Here is an 18734-nt window from a genome sequence, read left to right as displayed (position 1 = left end):
CATGCAATTGCCTAAATACTATATTACTGCAATTCAAAAATCACATGATACATTAACATCAGTTCAAATGATGCAATTTGATTCTGGGAGTCTGCAGTCCATCACTATCTCACAACAGCATGTGAAAGCACAGCAAAAGTAACAAAGGGAGCTGGATAATCTAGGGATAGAATTCCCCATTTTTAAATAGAAACATAGAAAATAGGTGCAGGAGTAGGCCATTCGAGTCTGCACCACCATTCAATAAGATCATGGCTGATCAAAGCAAATGGTCTCAGCATAAAGTTATTTGAGGTTTTGTTTAAGAAATAGTGTTATGTCCAGTGGTGGAGAACCTCAAGTAGGACTTCCTCCGCCAAAACTGTTATGTCTCAAATAAAGCAATGTGACTGAGTACTGTAGACTTGAGTAATTGTGACCGTAGTCTCTTTATTCTGACTCCAGAGTGCTGGCACAGCATGGGAGGCCTGCTTATGTGCAGTGCTCCCAAGGGATGCTAGGATCCCTTGGGACTCCAACAGATGCGCCCTCTGGTGACGGTAGAATGCTGGTTACAAGATGCTGCATACATAACAGAGAATGTCTTAGAATTGTGGCACAGGAGGCCATTCGGCCCATTGTGCCTGTGCCATCTTTTTGAAAGAGTGATCCAATTAGTCCCACTCTCTTTCCCCATAGTCCTGCAAATTTTGCCTGTTCCAAGTATATATCAAATTCCCTTTTGGAAGTTATGTTGGAACTGCTTCCACCAGCCTCAGACAGTGCATTCCTGATCAGAACATCTCGTTCCGTTAAAACATTTCTCCTCTTTTCACCTCTGGTTCTTTTGCCAATGACCTTAAAGCTGCGTCCTCTGGTTGCCGAAGCAGTTTCTCCATCTTTGATGATTTTGAACACCTCAATTAAATCTCCCTTTAACCTTTTTTGCTCCAAGGAAAACAATCCCAGCTTCCCCAATCTCTCCACATAACTGAAGTCCCTCATCCGTGGCGTCGTTCGAGTAAATCTCCTCTGCACCCTCGCCAAGGCTTTGACATCCTTCCTAAAATGGTGATGCCCAGAATTGGATGAAATACTCCAGTGAGGCCAAATCAGTGATTTATAAAAGGTTTAACATAACATAAAGGTCACGACTACTATAGTAAACATCGCAGGGTAGCTCCCCCATTCTGGGCAGCCTTCGACAAATCCAAGTATCTGGCCTGTAGCTTGCAGTCCACAAGCTCGGACATGTCTCGAGCAGTTCACTGGTCAGATGTTTGTAGTGGAGCTGTTCTGGAACACATCCCATACTCATCATCATAGGCAGTCCCTCCCATGCCAAAAAAGGATGGGTTTAAGGTGTTTCAATGAAGGACCTAATATTCCAGGTCCCGAACTACATCCTGAAGGGTGGAAGATGCCTGTGCGTGGATTTTTTTTTGTTTTTTAAATGTGTGTGGCCGTTGCACACCAGCCACCACACGGGCTTGGTCCAGTGGCAAGGGTTATCCAAGATGACTGGAGACTAGCTCTGCTGCATGGACCTAGTGCGCACACTTATCACAGTGTGGGCTGACCCGTGCTGCCCCTGGGCCTTCGCCTCTTCTGGCTCCGAACTCACGCCTCCCTTGGGCCCCAATCACGTCCCACTAGTCTCTTGCCGCTCCTGCTGTACCTGCCCACGCTCCAATCACCGACCTGGACCTTGATGACGTCACTCTTCGCTGCCATGGTCCTCCTGCACCAGCTCGCGCTGCTCCCCTGAAGTAGTACGCCTCCACAATGCTCCCGAGGCCGCTCCTTTTATGGCCCTGACCTGCCGCTGGTGTTCTCATGCAGGTCGGGGCCTCCACAATCCACAGGCTTATGCCAGAATTATGCCACATCCCATAAATACCATCACTAGATGGCGACTGACATCTGCAGACCGGTTCCCCAACATGAATCAGCCCCTCGAAAAGTGGGGGAAAATTGGAGGCGGTTTACCGCGAGCTTCACTCAACAACAACTTGTATTTATCATCATCATCATCATCAGAGGCAGTCCCTCGGAATCGAGGAAGATTTGCCTCCACTCCAACAGTGAGTTCTTTGGTGGCTGAACAGTCCAATACGAGAGCCACAGACCCTGTCACAGGTGGGACAGATATTCGTCGGGGGAAGGGGGGTGGCACTGATTTGCCGCACGCTCCTTCCGCTGCCTGCTCCTGATCTCTTCACGCTCGCAGCGTTGAGATTCGAAGAGCTCAACGCCCTCCCGGATGTACTTTCTCCACCTCGGGCGGTCTTCGGCCAGGGTCTCCCAGGAGTCAGTGGTGATGTCACACTTTACCAGGAAAGCTTTGAGGGTGTCCTGGTAACGTTTCCACTGCCCACCTTTGGCTCGTTTGCCATGAAGGAGCTCCCGTACAGCAATTGCTTGGGGAGTCTCGTGTCTGGCATGCGAACTAAGTGGCCACCCCAGCGAAGCTGATCGAGAGTGGTCAGTGCTTCAATGCTGGGGATGTTGGCCTGGGCGAGGACACTGAAGTTGGTGCGTCTGTCCTCCCAGGGGATTTGCAGGATCTTGCAGAGACATCGTTGGTGATATATCGCCAGCGACTTGAGTCTTCTGTACATCGCCCATGCCTCTGATCCATACAGGAGGGCGGGTATTACTACAGCCCTGTAGACCATGAGCTTAGTGGTAGATTTGAGGGCCTGGTCTTCGAACACTCTCTTCCTCAGGCGGCCAAAGGCTGCACTGGCGCACGATGTTGAATCTCCGCATTAATATCTGCCTTTGTTTCTAAGAGGCTCCCGAGGTATGGGAGGTGGTCCACATTGTTGAGGGCCCAGCCGTGAATTTTGATGACTGCGGGGTAGTGCTGTGCGGTGAGGACAGGCTGGTGGAGTTAAGCGTGAGACCCATGCTTTCATATGCCTTGGTGAATACATCGACTATATCCTGGAGTTCAGCCTCAGAATGTGTGCAGACGCAGGCGTCGTCCGCGTACTGCAGTTCAACGACAGATGTTTGGGTGATCTTGGACCTGGCCTGGAGGCAGCGTAGGCTAAACAGCTTCCCACTGGTTCTGTAGATTAGTTCCACTCCAGCGGGGAGTTTGTTGACAGTGAGGTGGAGCATGGCAGCGTGGAAGATTGAGAAGAGGGTTGGAGCGATGACGCAGCCCTGTTTGACCCCGGTTCGGACATGGATTGGGTCTGCAATGGATCTGTTGGTAAGGATCACAGCCTGCATGTCAGCGTGGAACAGGCGAAGGATGTTGACAAACTTTCGGGCACATCCAAAACGGAAGAGGACGCTCCCTCAGCCCTCACGGTCGACAGTGTCAAAGGCCTTTGCACGATCAAATGCAGGGAGCAGTGCAAGCCCTTATACATGGCCTTTTTCAATCTTGTATCTATCTAGCGCTTTTAAAGTAGTGAAACATAGAAAATAGGTGCAGGAGTAGGGCATTCGGCCCTTCGAGCCTGCACCACCATTCAATATCATGGCTGATCAAATGCAACTTCAGTACCCCACTCCTGCCTTCTCTCCATACCCAGTGATCCCTTTAGCCATATGGGCCACATCTAATTCCCTTTTGAATATATCCAACGACCTGGCCTCAACAACTTTCTGTGGTGGAGAATTCTACAGGGTTCACAATTCTCTGGGTGAAAAAGTTTCTCCTCATCTCAGTCCTATATGGCTTACCCCTTATCCTTAGACTGAGACCTTACCCCTGGTTCTGGACTTCCCCAACATCGGGAACATTCTTCCTGCATCTAACCTGTCCAATCCTGTCAGAATTTTATATGCTTCTATGAGATCCCCTCTCATTCTTCTAAATTCCAGTGAATATAAGCCTAGTCGATTCAGTCTTTCTTCATGTCAGTCCTGCCATCCCGGGAATCAGTCTGGTGAACCTTCACTGCACTCCCTCAATAGCAAGAATGTCCTTCCTCAGATTAGGAGACCAAAACTGCACACAATACTCAAGGTGTGGTCTCACCAAGGCCCTGTACAACTGCATCAAGACCTTCCTGCTCCTATACCCAAATCCTCTCGCTATGAGGGCCAACATGCCATTTGCTTCCTTAACTGCCTGCTGTACCTGCGCTTCACAGGAGTATTACGACAAAAAATCTGACACCAAGCCATAGAAGAAGAAATTAGGGCAGATGACCAACAACTTAGTCAAAGTAGGAGGTTTTAAGGAGCGTTTTAAAGGAGAAAAGAGAGGTAGAGAGGTTTAGGCTGGGAGTTCCAGAGCTTCAGGCGTAGGCAGCAGAAGGCACAGCCACCAATGGTTGAGTGATTACCATCAGGGATGCTCAAGAGGGCAGAATTAGAGGAGCGCAGATATCTTTGGGGGGGGGGGGTTGTGGGGTTGGAGGAGATTACAGAGATAAGGAGGGGCAAGGCCATGGAGGGATTTGAAAATAAGGATGAGAATTTTGAGATTGAGGCGTTGCTTGCCCGGGAGTCAATGTAGGTTAGCGAGCACAGGGGGTGATGGGCGAGTGGGACTTGGTGCGAGTTAGGACACGGACAGCAGAGTTTTGGATCACCTCTAGTTTACAGAAATAAATTACAGTTATCTATAGGCTTAATTGGAAAGTATTATTCCAGATATAGGAATTGATGAACACCACAATTGAGCATTAATCCATGATTTTTTTAAAAATTCGTTCTCAGATATTTGTTGCCTTGCCAAGGCCAGTTCAGAGACCCCGAGAGTTACCTCAGAATGTGCGACTGGAGTCACATGTAGGTCATAGAAACATAGAAAATAGGTGGAGTAGGCCATTCGGCCCTTCGAGCCTGCACCACCATTCAATATGATCATGGTTGATCATGCAACTTCAGTACCCCATTCCTGCTTTCTCTCCATACCCCTTGATCCCTTTAGCCGTAAGGGCCACATCTAACTCCCTTTTGAATATATCTAACGGACTGGCCTCAACAACTTTCTGTGGTAGAGAATTCCACAAGTTCACAACTCTCTGAGTGAAGAAGTTTCTCCTCATCTCGGTCCTAAATGGCTTACCCCTTATCCTTAGATTGTGACCCCTGGTTCTGGACTTCCCCAACATTGGGAACATTCTTCCTGCATCTAACCAGTCCAATCCCATCAGAATTTTATTTGTTTCTATGAGATTCCTCTCATTCTTCTAAATTCAATTGAATATAAACCTAGTTGATCCAGTCTTTCTTCATATGTCAGTTCTGTTATCCCGGGAATCAGCCTGGTGAACCTTCGCTGCACTCCCTCAATAGCAAGAATGTCTTTCCTCAGATTAGGAGACCAAAACTGTACACAATATTCAAAGTGTGGCCTCATCAAGGCCCTGTACAACTGTAGTAAGACCGCCCTGCTCCTATACTCAAATCCTCTCGCTATGAAGATCAACATGCCATTTGCCTTCTTCACTGCCTGCTGTACCTGCATGCCAACTTTCAATGACTGATGTACCATGACACCCAGGTCTCATTGCACCTCCCCTTTTACTAATCTGCCACCATTCAGATAATAGTCTGCCTTCCTGTTTTTACCACCAAGTGAATAACCTCACCTTTATCTACATTATACTGCATTTGCCATGCGTTTGCCCACTCACCTAACCTGTCCCAAATCACCCTCTTAGCATCCTCCTCACAGCTCACATTGCCACCCAGCTTAGTGTCATCTGCAAACTTGGAGATATTACATTCAATTCCTTCGTCTAAATCATTAATGTATATTGTAAATAGTTGGGGTCCCAGCACTGAACCTTGCGGTACCCCACGAGTCACTGCCTGCCATTCTGAAAGGGACCCGTTTATTCCTACTCTTTGTTTCCTGTCTGCCAACCAGTTCTCTACCCAAGTCAATACATTAGCCTCAGTACCATGTGCTTTAATTTTGCACACTAATCTCTTGTGTGGGCAGAGCAGGTAATGTTGGTAGATTCTGTTCTTTGAAGAACATTAGTGAACCAGTTGAGGTTTCTTTTTTTGCAACGATCCAGCAGTTTAAGATCGTGTTTTACTGGAGTTATCCCACAAATGATCAGGTTCCTTTGGTCATTTTTACAACTTGCCATGTCAGTAATTGAAACTTTCAGCCCCTGGGTTGCTGGCCCAGTGCTGTAACCACTGAGCTACCACACTCATGTTACACAAACAAATAACGTATTGAGTCTCTCACATTTGCAATGACGATTATAAAAGTGATAAGTCAAAACCTCTGCACATCTGTCCATGTAACCCCAGCTTTATTCCAGTCAATAGGTTTGCAATGACATCACTTGTTTTCCTTCGATTCACTCCGACCTTGGGAATATTGACAATATTCCTCTCCACGTCACCAGTCAAGGTTTTTTTGATTTGATCTCAATTTTGAATGGGGGGGGGTGGGGGGAAGAAGAGGGACAAGGGAAGAGGAGAGAAAAATTACCTGCTGCGTACATGTACACACACAACGGCACCTGGGGAATTTAAATTCAGTTAATTAAATAAATCTGGAATAAATTGCTAGTGTCAATAATGGTGACCGTGTAACTACCGGATTGTCGTAAAAACCCGTCTGGTTCACTAATGTCCTTTAGGGAAAGAAATCTGCGGTCCTTACCCGGTCTGGCCGACATGTGACTCCAGATTCAAACAAGTGGGAAACAGGGCAATTTGCCACCAATTCAATACAACGCTCACCATAATAAAAGTTCAAACACCCCCACCCCACACTCCCTATTTATCCACATGTCCGGAAAAGTGTTTGGAGCGATGTGTCACTTCCGTTGTGGTGCACAATTCACCTGAGGGGATCCTGAATCAGGTATACCAGATCCGACAAGTTGTGACATCCTGCGTTTGTCTGTAAAATCGGGAGCCAAAAGCCAGCACAGGTGATCCAGGATCGCAACAACAACTTGCATTTATATAGTACCGTTGATGTAGTAAAGTCCCACGGTGCTGCACAGGATCGTTCGAACAAAATGTGACACCGAGCCACATAAGGAGATATTGGGGCAGATGACCAAAAGCAAGAAGTAGGATTTAAGGAGCATCTTAAAGGAGGAGAGAGATGCAAAGATGTTTAGGGAGGGAATTCCAGAGCTTAGGGCCGAGGCAACTGAAGTTACAGCCGTCAATGGTGAAGCGATTAAAATCAGGGATGGTCAAGAGGGCAGAATTAGAGGCGCGCAGACATCTCGGAAGGTTGTAGGGCTGGAGATTGCAGAGCTGGGGAGGGGCGAGGCCATGAAGGGATTTGAAAAGAAGGATGAGAATTTTTAAATCGAGGCATTGCTTAAAGGGGAGGCAATGTAGGTCATGGCAGGAGTGATGGGCAAACGAGACTTGGTGCTCTATCTCGTAAGGTAGACCAGCTTGTCACAAGCAAGTGCTAACAGCGTTCTCACAAGACCGACTTAGCAGTTTGGTACCAACAAGCCAAAAGGCATCAGGAATCTCAAAGTGCTCACTCCAGACAACGCACAGTTAGGAGGACAACTTCTGTAATTATTTCCTACATGTGGCATGAAAATTACACTCTGCTCAAATCCATTGGGAAGAAAAATACTCCCACAGTGCAGACACATGAAATATTCACAAATCCACCGTCGCAATCTGCTGAAATCTATAAAGCATCCTGGTGCCATGCGAATTTAGAAAAATGTTTAAAATACAAAACACGCGCACACACACACACACGAACAAGGGCTTAGTTGAAGTTACACCACCACATTCAAGGCAACACGAAACACACTGATAGCACAACTCCGGAATCAGGTCCTAACTGAACCCCGTGATGTAGGAAGGGGTTTCCACTGGGCTTGGCACCACATCATGTGCAGCAGAATTCCGATGAAATGCGATGCCAGGTTTATAAAAAGCTCAGCAAGCCAGTTAGGCTGAGCACAATTATGAACTCATTGAACCATCTTCAACATTAATTGTGAGATAAAGTTTACACACGGATTCGTGCTCTGTAAACATGCACAGGACTCTTCGCAAACCCCAATAAAACTGAGGAATGATCTCCACCTGAACCCAACTCTTCATTGGCACCTTGGCTCAGATGATAGATTCAAACATTAAGAGTTGCAAGATTCACAGTTCAACTATCACTATGTGCTTGAACACGTACTCTACACCTATACTTTAGTAAGGAGCACTTATTTTCAGAGATGACGTTTCTTCGAGCAGGTCCCTGATCAGATGGATTTAAAATATTTTCCCATAACCAAAGAAAAGATTATACTGTTATTTGTTTGCTACTTGTGGGATCTTCCTATGCACAAATGGTTGCCACATTTGCTCACAACAGTGACTGCAATTCAAAAAAGGTTAGATTGGTTGTACACCACATCCTGGGGACGTGATAAGACACATTCAGAGGTGCCGTCTTTCGGATGAGGTGTTAAACCGGTCGCCCTCTCCGGTGGACGCAAAAGATCCCACGGCGCTCTTTTGAAGAAGAGCTGGTGTCCCCGGTGTCCTGGGCCAATGTTTAAGCCTCAACTAACATCACTAAAACAAATGATCTGATCATTATCACACTGCGGTTTGTGGGAGCTTGCTGTGCGCAAATTGGCTGCCATGCTTTGAAAGAAAAAACACTTGAATTTATATAGCACATGTCGTGACCTGAGGACGTCCCAAAGCACTTCACAGACAATGAAGTACTTTTGAAGTGTAGTCCTCATTGTAATGTAGGAAACGCAGCAGCCAATTGGCACACCGCAAGTTCATTCCTGGAACCATTCTCGTGGATCCTTCCTAAAGTGCGGTTCCCAGAATTGGACACAATTCTCCAGTTGAGGCCTTTCATCAAAACTTCCTTGATTTTGTACTCTATGCCTCTTGTGTATAAAGCCCAGGACCCTGTATGTTTTTTTTAAACCGCTTTCTTAATCTGCCCTGCCATCTTCAATGATTTGTGCACATATACCCTCAGGTCTCTCTGTTTCTGTACCCACTGTACGATTTAGATCTTTTCTGCACCCTCTCCGAGGGCTGCACTCTGCTCAAGAGGGCAGAACTAGAGGAGATCTCAGCACTCCTCTAATTCTGGCCTCTTGCGCATCCTTGATTTCAATTGCTCCACCATCGGCGGCCATGCCTTCAGCTGCCTGGGCCCTAAGCTCTGGAATTTCCTCCCTAAACCTCTATGTCTTTCTCTTCCCTTCTTGACGACGCTCCTTAAAACCTACCCATGAGCTTTCCCTAATTTCCCTTTAGGAGTCAAATTTTGCTCGATAACACTCCTGCGAAGCGCCGCGGGACATTTTATTCCATTAAAGGGCGCAAGTTGGGGGGGGGGGGGGGGTTTATTCGTCCCTGGTATGCGAACATCGCTGGCAAGGCTGGCCTTTATTGCCCATCCCCAATTGCCCTTGAGAAGGTGGTGGTGAGGTGCAGACTGGGTAAGGACAGCAGATTTCCTTCTCTAAAGGACATAGAAAATAGGTGCAGGAGTTGACCATTCGGCCCTTCGAGCCTGCACCACCATTCAATATCATGGCTGATCATTCACCTCAGTATCCCTTTCCTGCTTTCTCTCCATACCCCTTGATCCCTTCAGCCGTAAGGGTCACATCTAACTCCCTTTTGAATATATCTAACAAACTGGCCTCAACAACTTTCTGTGGTAGAGAATTCCACAGGTTCACAATTCTCTGAGTGAAGAAGTTTCTCCTCATCTCGGTCCTAAATGGCTTATCCCTTATACTTAGACTGTGACCCCTGGTTCTGGACTTCCCCAACATCGGGAACATTCTTCCTGCATCTAACCTGTCCAATCCTGCCAGAATTTTATATGTTTCTATGTGATCCCCTCTCATTCTTCTAAATTTCAGTGAATGTACGCCCAGTCGATCCAGTCTTTCTTCATATGTCAGTCCTGACATTAGGGAAGCAGATGGGTTTTTACATTAGGATTGTTTTTAAATTCTAGATTTATTTAATAAACTGAATTTGAAATCCCCACAGCTGCCGGGGTGGGACTTGAACTCGGGTCCCCGGATCATCAGTGCAGGCCTCTGGGTTACTGGCCCAGGGACACGGCCTCTGGGTTACTGGCCCAGGGACACGGCCTCTGGGTTACTGGCCCAGGGACACAGCCACTGGGGCACCGCACCGTGTCAGCCCCAGGCCGGGCTCAGGCCTCCCCGGCCGGGCTCAACCCCGGGCCTCGGAGCCACCCTCCCGGCCCTCTCACTCACTCACTCACCGCCGAGGCCGGGCCTGTCCGCCGGGCGCACACCCGCAGCATCTTCCACCCCTCTCACCGGCTGATCCCGCGAGAGCTCCGCCCGCCCGCGCACCGCGAGAGTGCTCCGATTGGTTCGCTCCGGCTCCGCCCCCCACAACGCAACTTTATTGGCACTGTCCGCGAGCAGTCCGGGTCAGCGCACCTGTCAAACATATCTGTCCTGTCCTGTACAACTGTCCTGCATACCTGCCCTCTCCTGTACACCTGTCCTGTACACCTGCCCTGTCCTGTACACCTCTCTTGTACACCTGTCTAGCACACCTGTCCTGTACACCTGTGCTGCACACTTATCCTGCACACCTATCCTGTACAACTATCCTGTACACCTGTCCAGCACACCTGTCCTGTCCTGTACACCTGTCTAGCACACCTGTCCTGTACACCTGTCCTGTACACCTGCCCTGTCCTGTACACCTCTCTTGTACACCTGTCTAGCACACCTGTCCTGTACACCTGTGCTGCACACTTATCCTGCACACCTATCCTGTACAACTATCCTGTACACCTGTCCAGCACACCTGTCCTGTCCTGTACACCTGTCTAGCACACTTGTCCTGTACACCTGTCCTGTACAACTGTGCTGCACACTTATCCTGCACATCACTTCATGCACACCTGTCCTGTACACCTGCCTTGCACACCTGCTCTGTATACTTGTCCTACATACCTGTTCTACAAACTTGTCCAGCACTCCTGCCCTGCATACCTGTCCAGCACATCTGTCCAGCACACCTGTCCAGCACACTTGCTCAGCACATCTGTGCTGCATACTTGCCCCGCATTTCTGCCCTGCATACCTGTCCAGCACGCCTGTCCTGCATACCTGTCCAGCACAACTGTCCTGCATATCTGTCCTGCACACCGGCTCTGTATACTTGTCCTATATACCTATTATACACACTTGCCCAGCACATCTGTGCTGCATACTTGTCCAGCACTTCTGCCCTGCATACCTGTCCAGCACACCTGCCCTGCATACCTGTCTTGCATATCTGTCCAGCACACCTGTCCTGCATATCTGTCCAGCACACCTGTCCTGCATACCTGCCCTGTACACCGGCTCTGCATACTTGTCCTACATATCTGTTATTCACACTTGTCCGGCACATCTATGCTGCATACCTTCCACCACTCCTGCCCTGCATACCTGTCCAGCACATCTGTCCATCACACCACTTCTTGCACTGGAATTTGTTCCTTTTTTACAACATTTTACACTAATTTGTAACTTTAGGTTTGTAGAATGTCATTGTGATCTGTCCTTGGCTTTCGTAAACTAACCTGAGTGGATTAATAAAAAAGATGACTTACAACAAAAAAATGCACTGGGCTATCAGCAGGATTGAGATTTATGATCCAAAAAGAGTGAGGCGGATTGCAAACCCATTTAAACACACAGAATAATAAAAAGAAAGCTAGAAATGCTGGAAAAGATAGCAGTTCCAGCAGCATCTGTTAATGATTTAAGTTCCAATGAAGAGTCCTTACACAAATCGTTGACCTGTGTGTTTTTCCTTTTTTCAAATGCTGGCGTATCTGCTGTGTCATCCCATCATTTTCTATTTTAAAATGTACTGGAAGAATACTCATTCTGGTTGCTACATGCACTGAAATCATAAACAAGTTATTTTTGAATGTCTTTGAGACAACCCGAACATTTCTCTGCCCACACCACTCCCCCGCACCCCCCCCCCCATGCCCCCATAAACTATGTTCAATTTTAAGAGTAAGATACACTAAACTAGATTTATATCTTTAAACCAAACTGAGTGCATCTCACTCAAAACCACCTTCACTTGGAGGGTTATCTCATTTTTGGACATCATTCCTATTAAGTGTCATTGGTATTTTGTAACATACACTTACCTCATTCCTTAGTTTATTGGACCATCAAATGTAAGAAATGTAATGCTTGTGACAACTTTCATTTAATTTAGTGCCAGTACAGCTGAGCGTGTAAGTTACAAGTTGTGAGCCACCCGTGCAAGTGTTTTTTCTGTTCCCCCTCTCCCTCTCCCTTTCCTTCATCAGTTGCATTATCATAAACACACCAAACACAACGGTACAGATACAGGGCATACTCACTCAACTTGCTGGCCAGCATGCAAGAATGATCATAGATGGGTGGAATGATTTGGCCAATAAGGGAAAATTTGAACGTGGAAACTGTCGGGCACACAAGATTTTAGTGTACAGAGTGCTGCATCTCAGAGTCCCAGATATGCTTCACACCATATATAAGGTTGTCTAGTTCACAATGGTTCTGGAACCATACAGCAGTCCCTGAATGAATTGATACATCAATGGTTCGGTTGAGTCTTGACCCTCACAAAAACCTCCATGCAATAGAAGTTCTGCACATTTACCCATACATAAACGTTACATTATAGGGCAGGTCCAAAACTGTTCATGCGGTTACTCGAATTCTGATGCTTGCTTTTCTAATGATGGAAGTTCTTAGCTAACTTTACCAACCTTAATAACTAATGAATGTGGATTATGGGGTCTTATGCTTTTGTTTGGTCATAGCAAAGCAAATCAAATGTCAATATCTAAGTCGGATATCCAGGCCAAAGCTTCCGGTGTAACAGCATGGATATCTTACGCTACCTGCAATTTTCCTATGAGGGCAGTGCTCAATGATGTGCTCCAGGGTCTGATTAGAAGCTCCACTGTCATATGATGGGGATGCTTTAATCTTCCATCTATGGAGAAGGTGGCAGCATTGAACATGACCGGTTCTGAGGCGATTGATGGTTGTCCACTGTTTGATCCTTTATGTTGTACTGCGGGATCCTCTATAAGGAATCCATTCCATATGTCGTAAGTTCTTTCAAGCATTTCGCCATCGGTCATCGATGGAGTTATAGAGTGTAGAACATAATTGGAAAATCCTTACAATTTACATTATAGAAGTCTCCAGACAAGTCATATAAAAATAGCACTGTTTAGTTCAAAGCCAAATAGATGTCTTCTCTCATTAGGAAAGATATGATATACATTATTCTACCTTATGATACACATGTCTTTCCTTCCTGCTACAATCTACAGGCTCCAAGCTCTTACTTGCTTCAACCTAATGATTTCATGATTTATCCCATCTGTTCTTACTATTCACAGCTTTGGTGGTGTTCTGCACGATGATCCTTCACCTGGAGTTTTTCAATAGAAGATTCTTTTTTAAATCAATCCTCATTCATTTTGGTTTCTAAATGTAACCTGTCCTCGTCCATCTCACTCTGAAAAATAAAACCAGACCTGCCAAACATCACACTATAGGAGTGGTAATCAATCAATTTGCTCTCAAAATGTGATATCTTTTGATGTATTTCACAAACAAAGCTCCATATCTTTAAATGGGTTTGCAAATTGTGTCCCTATAACTAATCGTAAATGTCACTCCTAACATTTCCCTGATGTTGACACCTCTGAAAGAACCCAGCTCCATATGTTTAAATGCCTTTAGTATCTCTCTGTCTCTCTCTGTGATCATAAATCTCACCTTCCTGATGTTGTCAGTTCTGCATATATGTGCACACTCATAAAGAAAAGGAAGACGTCCATTTCTATAGCGCCTTTCACAACCACCGGACGTCTCAAAGTGCTTTACAGCCAATGAAGTACTTTTAGAGTGTAGTCACTGATGTAATGTGAGAAACATGGCAGCCAATTTGCACACAAACAAGCTCCCACAAGCAAACAACCACCTGACAGTTAATCTGTTTTGTTGTTATTTGATTGAGGGATGAAATATTGACCAGAACACCGGGGATAACTCTCCTGCTCTTCTTCAAAGTAGTCCCATGGGATCTTTTATGCCCACCTGAGAGAGCAGATGTGGCCTTGGCTTAACACCATAATCCGAAAGACAGCACCTCCGACAGTCCAGCGTCCCTCAGTACTGCACTGGAGAGTCAGCCTAGATTTTTGTGCGCAAATCCCCAGAGAGGGAATTAAACCCACAACCTTATGACCCAGGAGCTCAGAGTACTGCCCACTGAGCCACAGCTGATCACCTAGAGCAGAGGTATTCACATTAGAAGCTGTCTGCAAGGTTATCAGATTCCTGTCAGTCTGCAGTTGGGCAGAGTGCATATTAAAAGCACAAGATCTAGAGAATTCTATACTCTGCAATAATAGACTTGCAAGCACATCACTTCTATTGCTGTGTAGTAATTTAGAAAATCTTTTTGCAATAACATTACATTCCTTTGGGTAAATGGCACTGTATTTCAGGCGTGGGAGGTGGGGGGGGGGGGGGGAGGGGAGCGGGTGGGTGCCTGTGTCAATATTTATCCAAGGAATGTGTAAGTAATTGTGGATTATGCTCAGGAGTACCCAGGAGATTCTGGGAGTATTTACAGAGTCCCTGAGAGCGCATCAGTGTTTGCCCAGGGTCCAAAAGCTAAAGTTTGAAAATCACTGACCTGGAACCTAGACATATAAGACAAAGAAAGAAAGACTTGCATTTATATAGTGCCTTTCATGACCACCTGACAGATAATCAGTTTTTTTGTTATGTTGACTGAGGGATAAATATTGGCCCACGACACTGGGGATAACTCCCCTGCTCTTCTTCAAAATAGTGCCATGTACACTTTTATGTACACTTGAGAGAACAGAAGGAGCCCCGGTTTAACGTCTCATCCAAAAGACGGCACCTCCAACAGTGCAGCGCTCCCTCAACACTGCACTGGGAGTGTCAGCCAAGATTTTTGTGCTCAAGTCCCTGGAGTAGGACTTGAACCCACAACCTTCTGACTCAGAAGCGAGGGTGCTGCCCCACTGAGCCACTAGCTGTCCATGTATATATACCATATATATTTACTTTTTTTTAAACTATCATTTTTACATAAAAGTCATTTGTACAAGATATTATCCTATTCTGCAGCCTCGCATAATCAGATTACATTTAGTCGAGTTCCTGTTACATAAAAACAATGCATGCAGATGCGTGTAAAACAAATACTTACCTTTAAAAATGTCCCTGGCCATAGCAGAAAGCCTCTCATTAAAATTAATTACCTTTTTAACTCTAATTTCAATGTTCCAGTTGACTTCTTTATGTTGTAACCAGTGATCTACCATAGGGCTTGGCTTATGAGGCTGAAGCATCTTCTCACCGGTCTCAGGGTCATCTTGTGCTTTCCTCTCAACAAGTGCAAGGTTAGGGTTAAGGTTAGGGTTGGGGCTAGGGTTAGGATTAAGGTTAGGTTTGGGGTTAGGGTTATGGTTAGGGTTAGGGTTGTGGTTAGGGTGGGGTTAGAGTTAGGATTAAGGTTATGATTGAGTTAGGTTGACGATTAAGGTTAGAGATTTGAGTATAGGAGCACGGAGGTATTACTGCAGTTGTACAGGACCTAGATGAGGCCACACCTTGAATATTGTGTGCAATTTTGGTCTTCTAATCTGAGAAAGAACATTCTCACTCTTGAGGGAGAGCAGCGAAGGTTCACCAGACTGATTCCCAGGATGGCAGAACTGACATATGAAGAAAGACCGGATCGACTAGGCTTATATTCACTGGAATTGAGAAGAATGTGAGGGAATTTCATAGAAATATATAAAATTCTGACGGGATTGGACAGGTTAGATGCAGGAAGAATGTTCCCGATGTTGGGGAAGTCCAGAACCAGGGGTCACAGTCTAAGGATAAGGGGTAAGCCAATTAGGACCGAGATGAGGAGAAACTTCTTCACTCAGAGAATTGTGAACCTGTGGAATTCTCTACCACAGAAAGTTGTTGAGGCCAGTTCGTTAGGTATATTCAAAAGGGAGTTAGATGTGACTCTTACGGCTAAAGGGATCAAGGGGTATGGAGAGAAAGCAGGAATGGGGTACTGAAGTTGCATGATCAGCCATGATCATATTGAATGGTGGTGCAGGCTCGAAGAGCCAAATGGCCTTCTCCTGCACCTATTTCCTATGCTTCTATGTTTCTATGGTTAGGGTTGGGTTAAGGTTAAGGTTAGGGTTAGGGTTGATGTTAGGGTTGCGATTAAGGTTAGAATTAGGGTTAGGTTACGGTTAGGGTTAGGGTTGGGGTTAGTGTTGGGATAGAGGGTAGAGTTAACATTAAATGAAGAACAGGTGTCGTTGTGAGGATAAAGTGCAAAAAAAAATGGTTAGGTATGGTTTAATATTACCATGAAGTGTCAACCTTGGCTCAGTGTATAGCACGCTATCTAGCCTCTGAGTCAGAAGGTTTAAGTCTCAATCCAGAGATGCACATAATCTAAGCTGACGCTCCAGTACAGTGCTGAGGGAGTGCTGCACTGTCGGAGGCGCTGTCTTTCGGATAAAATGTAAAACCATCTCAGCTCTCTCAGGTGGTTGTAACAGATCCCGTGGCACTATCCGATGAGGAGCAGGGAAGTTCGCCCCGGTGTCCTGGGCCGATATTTATCCCTCAATATACATCACTAAAACAGATTATCTGGTCGTTATCACATTGCGGTTTGTGGGAGCTTACTGTGCGCAAATTGGCTGCTGCCACTCCTATATTACAACAGTGACTACACTTGAAAAGGTACTTAATTGGCTGTTAATTGCTTTGGGACGTCCTGAGGTCGTGAAAGGCTCTATATAAATGCGAGTCTTTCTTTCATTTTTAGGGGGAGGGGTGGTGGTACTTGAAGTTCATGTTCATGAATCGATAACCTTGTTCCTTAACGTGTCTTGCTGCATCGTTCCAAACTCTAGCCCCCTCTATAATCCCAACCCACTTCAATATAGATTGTGTTAAAACAAAGTATTTGTTTTATTCCCCGGCCACCTGACACAACTAACACCCAACCTCGCCTCCAAATTTCCTCCTGGTCCATACGCTGCCGCTATCAGAGCTCTGCCAGCGAAATAAGGCTCCCTTCGGAATCAATACAAATCGATTAATTGTCTGGAGGGACCTGTGTCTAGAACACGAGTATGTAGTGGCATGAAGGAGCCAGAATCCTAGCACCAGACCCCATGCCCGGCGAGTATGTGAGGGAGAGCGTTAGAACAGAGATTGGGTTTGCAAGATGGTGGGCGAGACAGATACAGCGAACACCCTTTATCCTTATGCCCGCACTCAGCAGACCCATCTACCGTACAGTAATCATCACTCATTCATTCATAGGCAGCCCCTCGGAATCGACACCCAAAGTGAGTTCTCTGGTGGTTGAACAGTCCAATACGAGGGCCACAGACCCTGTTACAGGTGGGACAGTCATTCATCGAGGGAAGGGGTGGGTGGGGCTGGTTTGCCACGCGCTCCTTCCACTGTCTGCGCGTGACCTCTTCACGTTCTTTGCATTGAGACGCGAAGAACTCAACACCCTCCCGGATGCACTTTCTCCACCTCGGGCGGTCCTCGGCCAGGGTCTCCCAGGTGTCAGTGGTGATGCCGCACTTTACCAGGGAGGCTTTGAGGGTGTCCGTGTAACGCTTCTGCTGTCCACCTTTGGCTCGAATACCATGAAGGGGCACCGTATAAAGCATTTGCTTAGGGAGTTTCGTATCTGGCATGCGAACTATGTGGCCTGCCCAACGAAGCTGATCCAGTGTGGTCAGTGCTTCAATACTGGGGATGTTAGCCTGGATGAGGACACTGATGTTGGTGAACCTGTTCTGCCAGGGGATTTACATTAGAACATAAGAATTAGGAACAGGAGTAGGCCATCTAGCCCCTCGAGCCTGCTCCGCCATTCAACAAGATCATGGCTGATCTGGCCGTGGACTCAGCTCCACTTACCCGCCTGCTCCCCATAACCCTTAATTCCCTTATTGGTTAAAAATTTATATATCTGTGATTTGAATACATTCAATGAGCTAGCCTCAACTGCTTCCTTGGGCAGAGAATTCCACAGATTCACAACCCTCTGGGAGAAGAAATTCCTTCTCAACTCAGTTTTAAATTGGCTCCCCCGTATTTTGAGGCTGTGCCCCCTAGTTCTAGTCTCCCCGACCAGTGGAAACAACCTCTCTGCCTCTCTCTTGTCTATCCCTTTCATTATTTTAAATGTTTCTATAAGATCACCCCTCATCCTTCTGAACTCCAACGAGTAAAGACCCAGTCTACTCAATCTATCATCATAAGGTAACCCCCTCATCTCTGGAATCAGCCTAGTGAATCGTCTCTGTACCCCCTCCAAAGCTAGTATATCCTTCCTTAAGTAAGGTGACCAAAACTGCACGCAGTACTCCAGGTGCGGCCTCACTAATACCCTGTACAGTTGCAGCAGGACCTCCCTGCTTTTGTACTCCATCCCTCTCGCAATGAAGGCCAACATTCCATTTGCCTTCCTGATTACCTGCTGCACCTTCAAACTAACTTTTTGGGATTCATGCACAGGGATCCCCAGGTCCCTCTGCACCGCAGCATGTTGTAATTTCTCCCCATTCAAATAATATTCCCTTTTACTGTTTTTTTTTCCAAGGTGGATGACCTCACATTTTCCGACATTGTATTCCATCTGCCAAACCTTAGCCCATTCGCTTAACCTATCTAAATCTCCTTGCAGCCTCTCTG

General features: G+C 46.4%; 1 protein-coding gene across 1 annotated transcript in view; it reads right to left on the bottom strand.

The window, feature by feature from the left end:
• etfa (electron transfer flavoprotein subunit alpha) overlaps positions 1-10285 on the bottom strand; it is a 58277-nt gene extending 47992 nt beyond the window's left edge. The window contains exon 1 of the mRNA XM_070865009.1: positions 10184-10285. Within this exon, the coding sequence (XP_070721110.1) occupies positions 10184-10225 (42 nt within the window). The 5' untranslated portion in view covers positions 10226-10285. The remainder of the gene's footprint in view (positions 1-10183) is intronic.
• Positions 10286-18734: the final 8449 nt, after the last annotated feature.

This window comes from Pristiophorus japonicus, chromosome 21 (assembly GCF_044704955.1).
Source record: "Pristiophorus japonicus isolate sPriJap1 chromosome 21, sPriJap1.hap1, whole genome shotgun sequence".
Lineage (NCBI taxonomy): Eukaryota > Metazoa > Chordata > Chondrichthyes > Pristiophoridae > Pristiophorus > Pristiophorus japonicus.
This window is presented reverse-complemented; position numbering and strand designations above follow the sequence as displayed.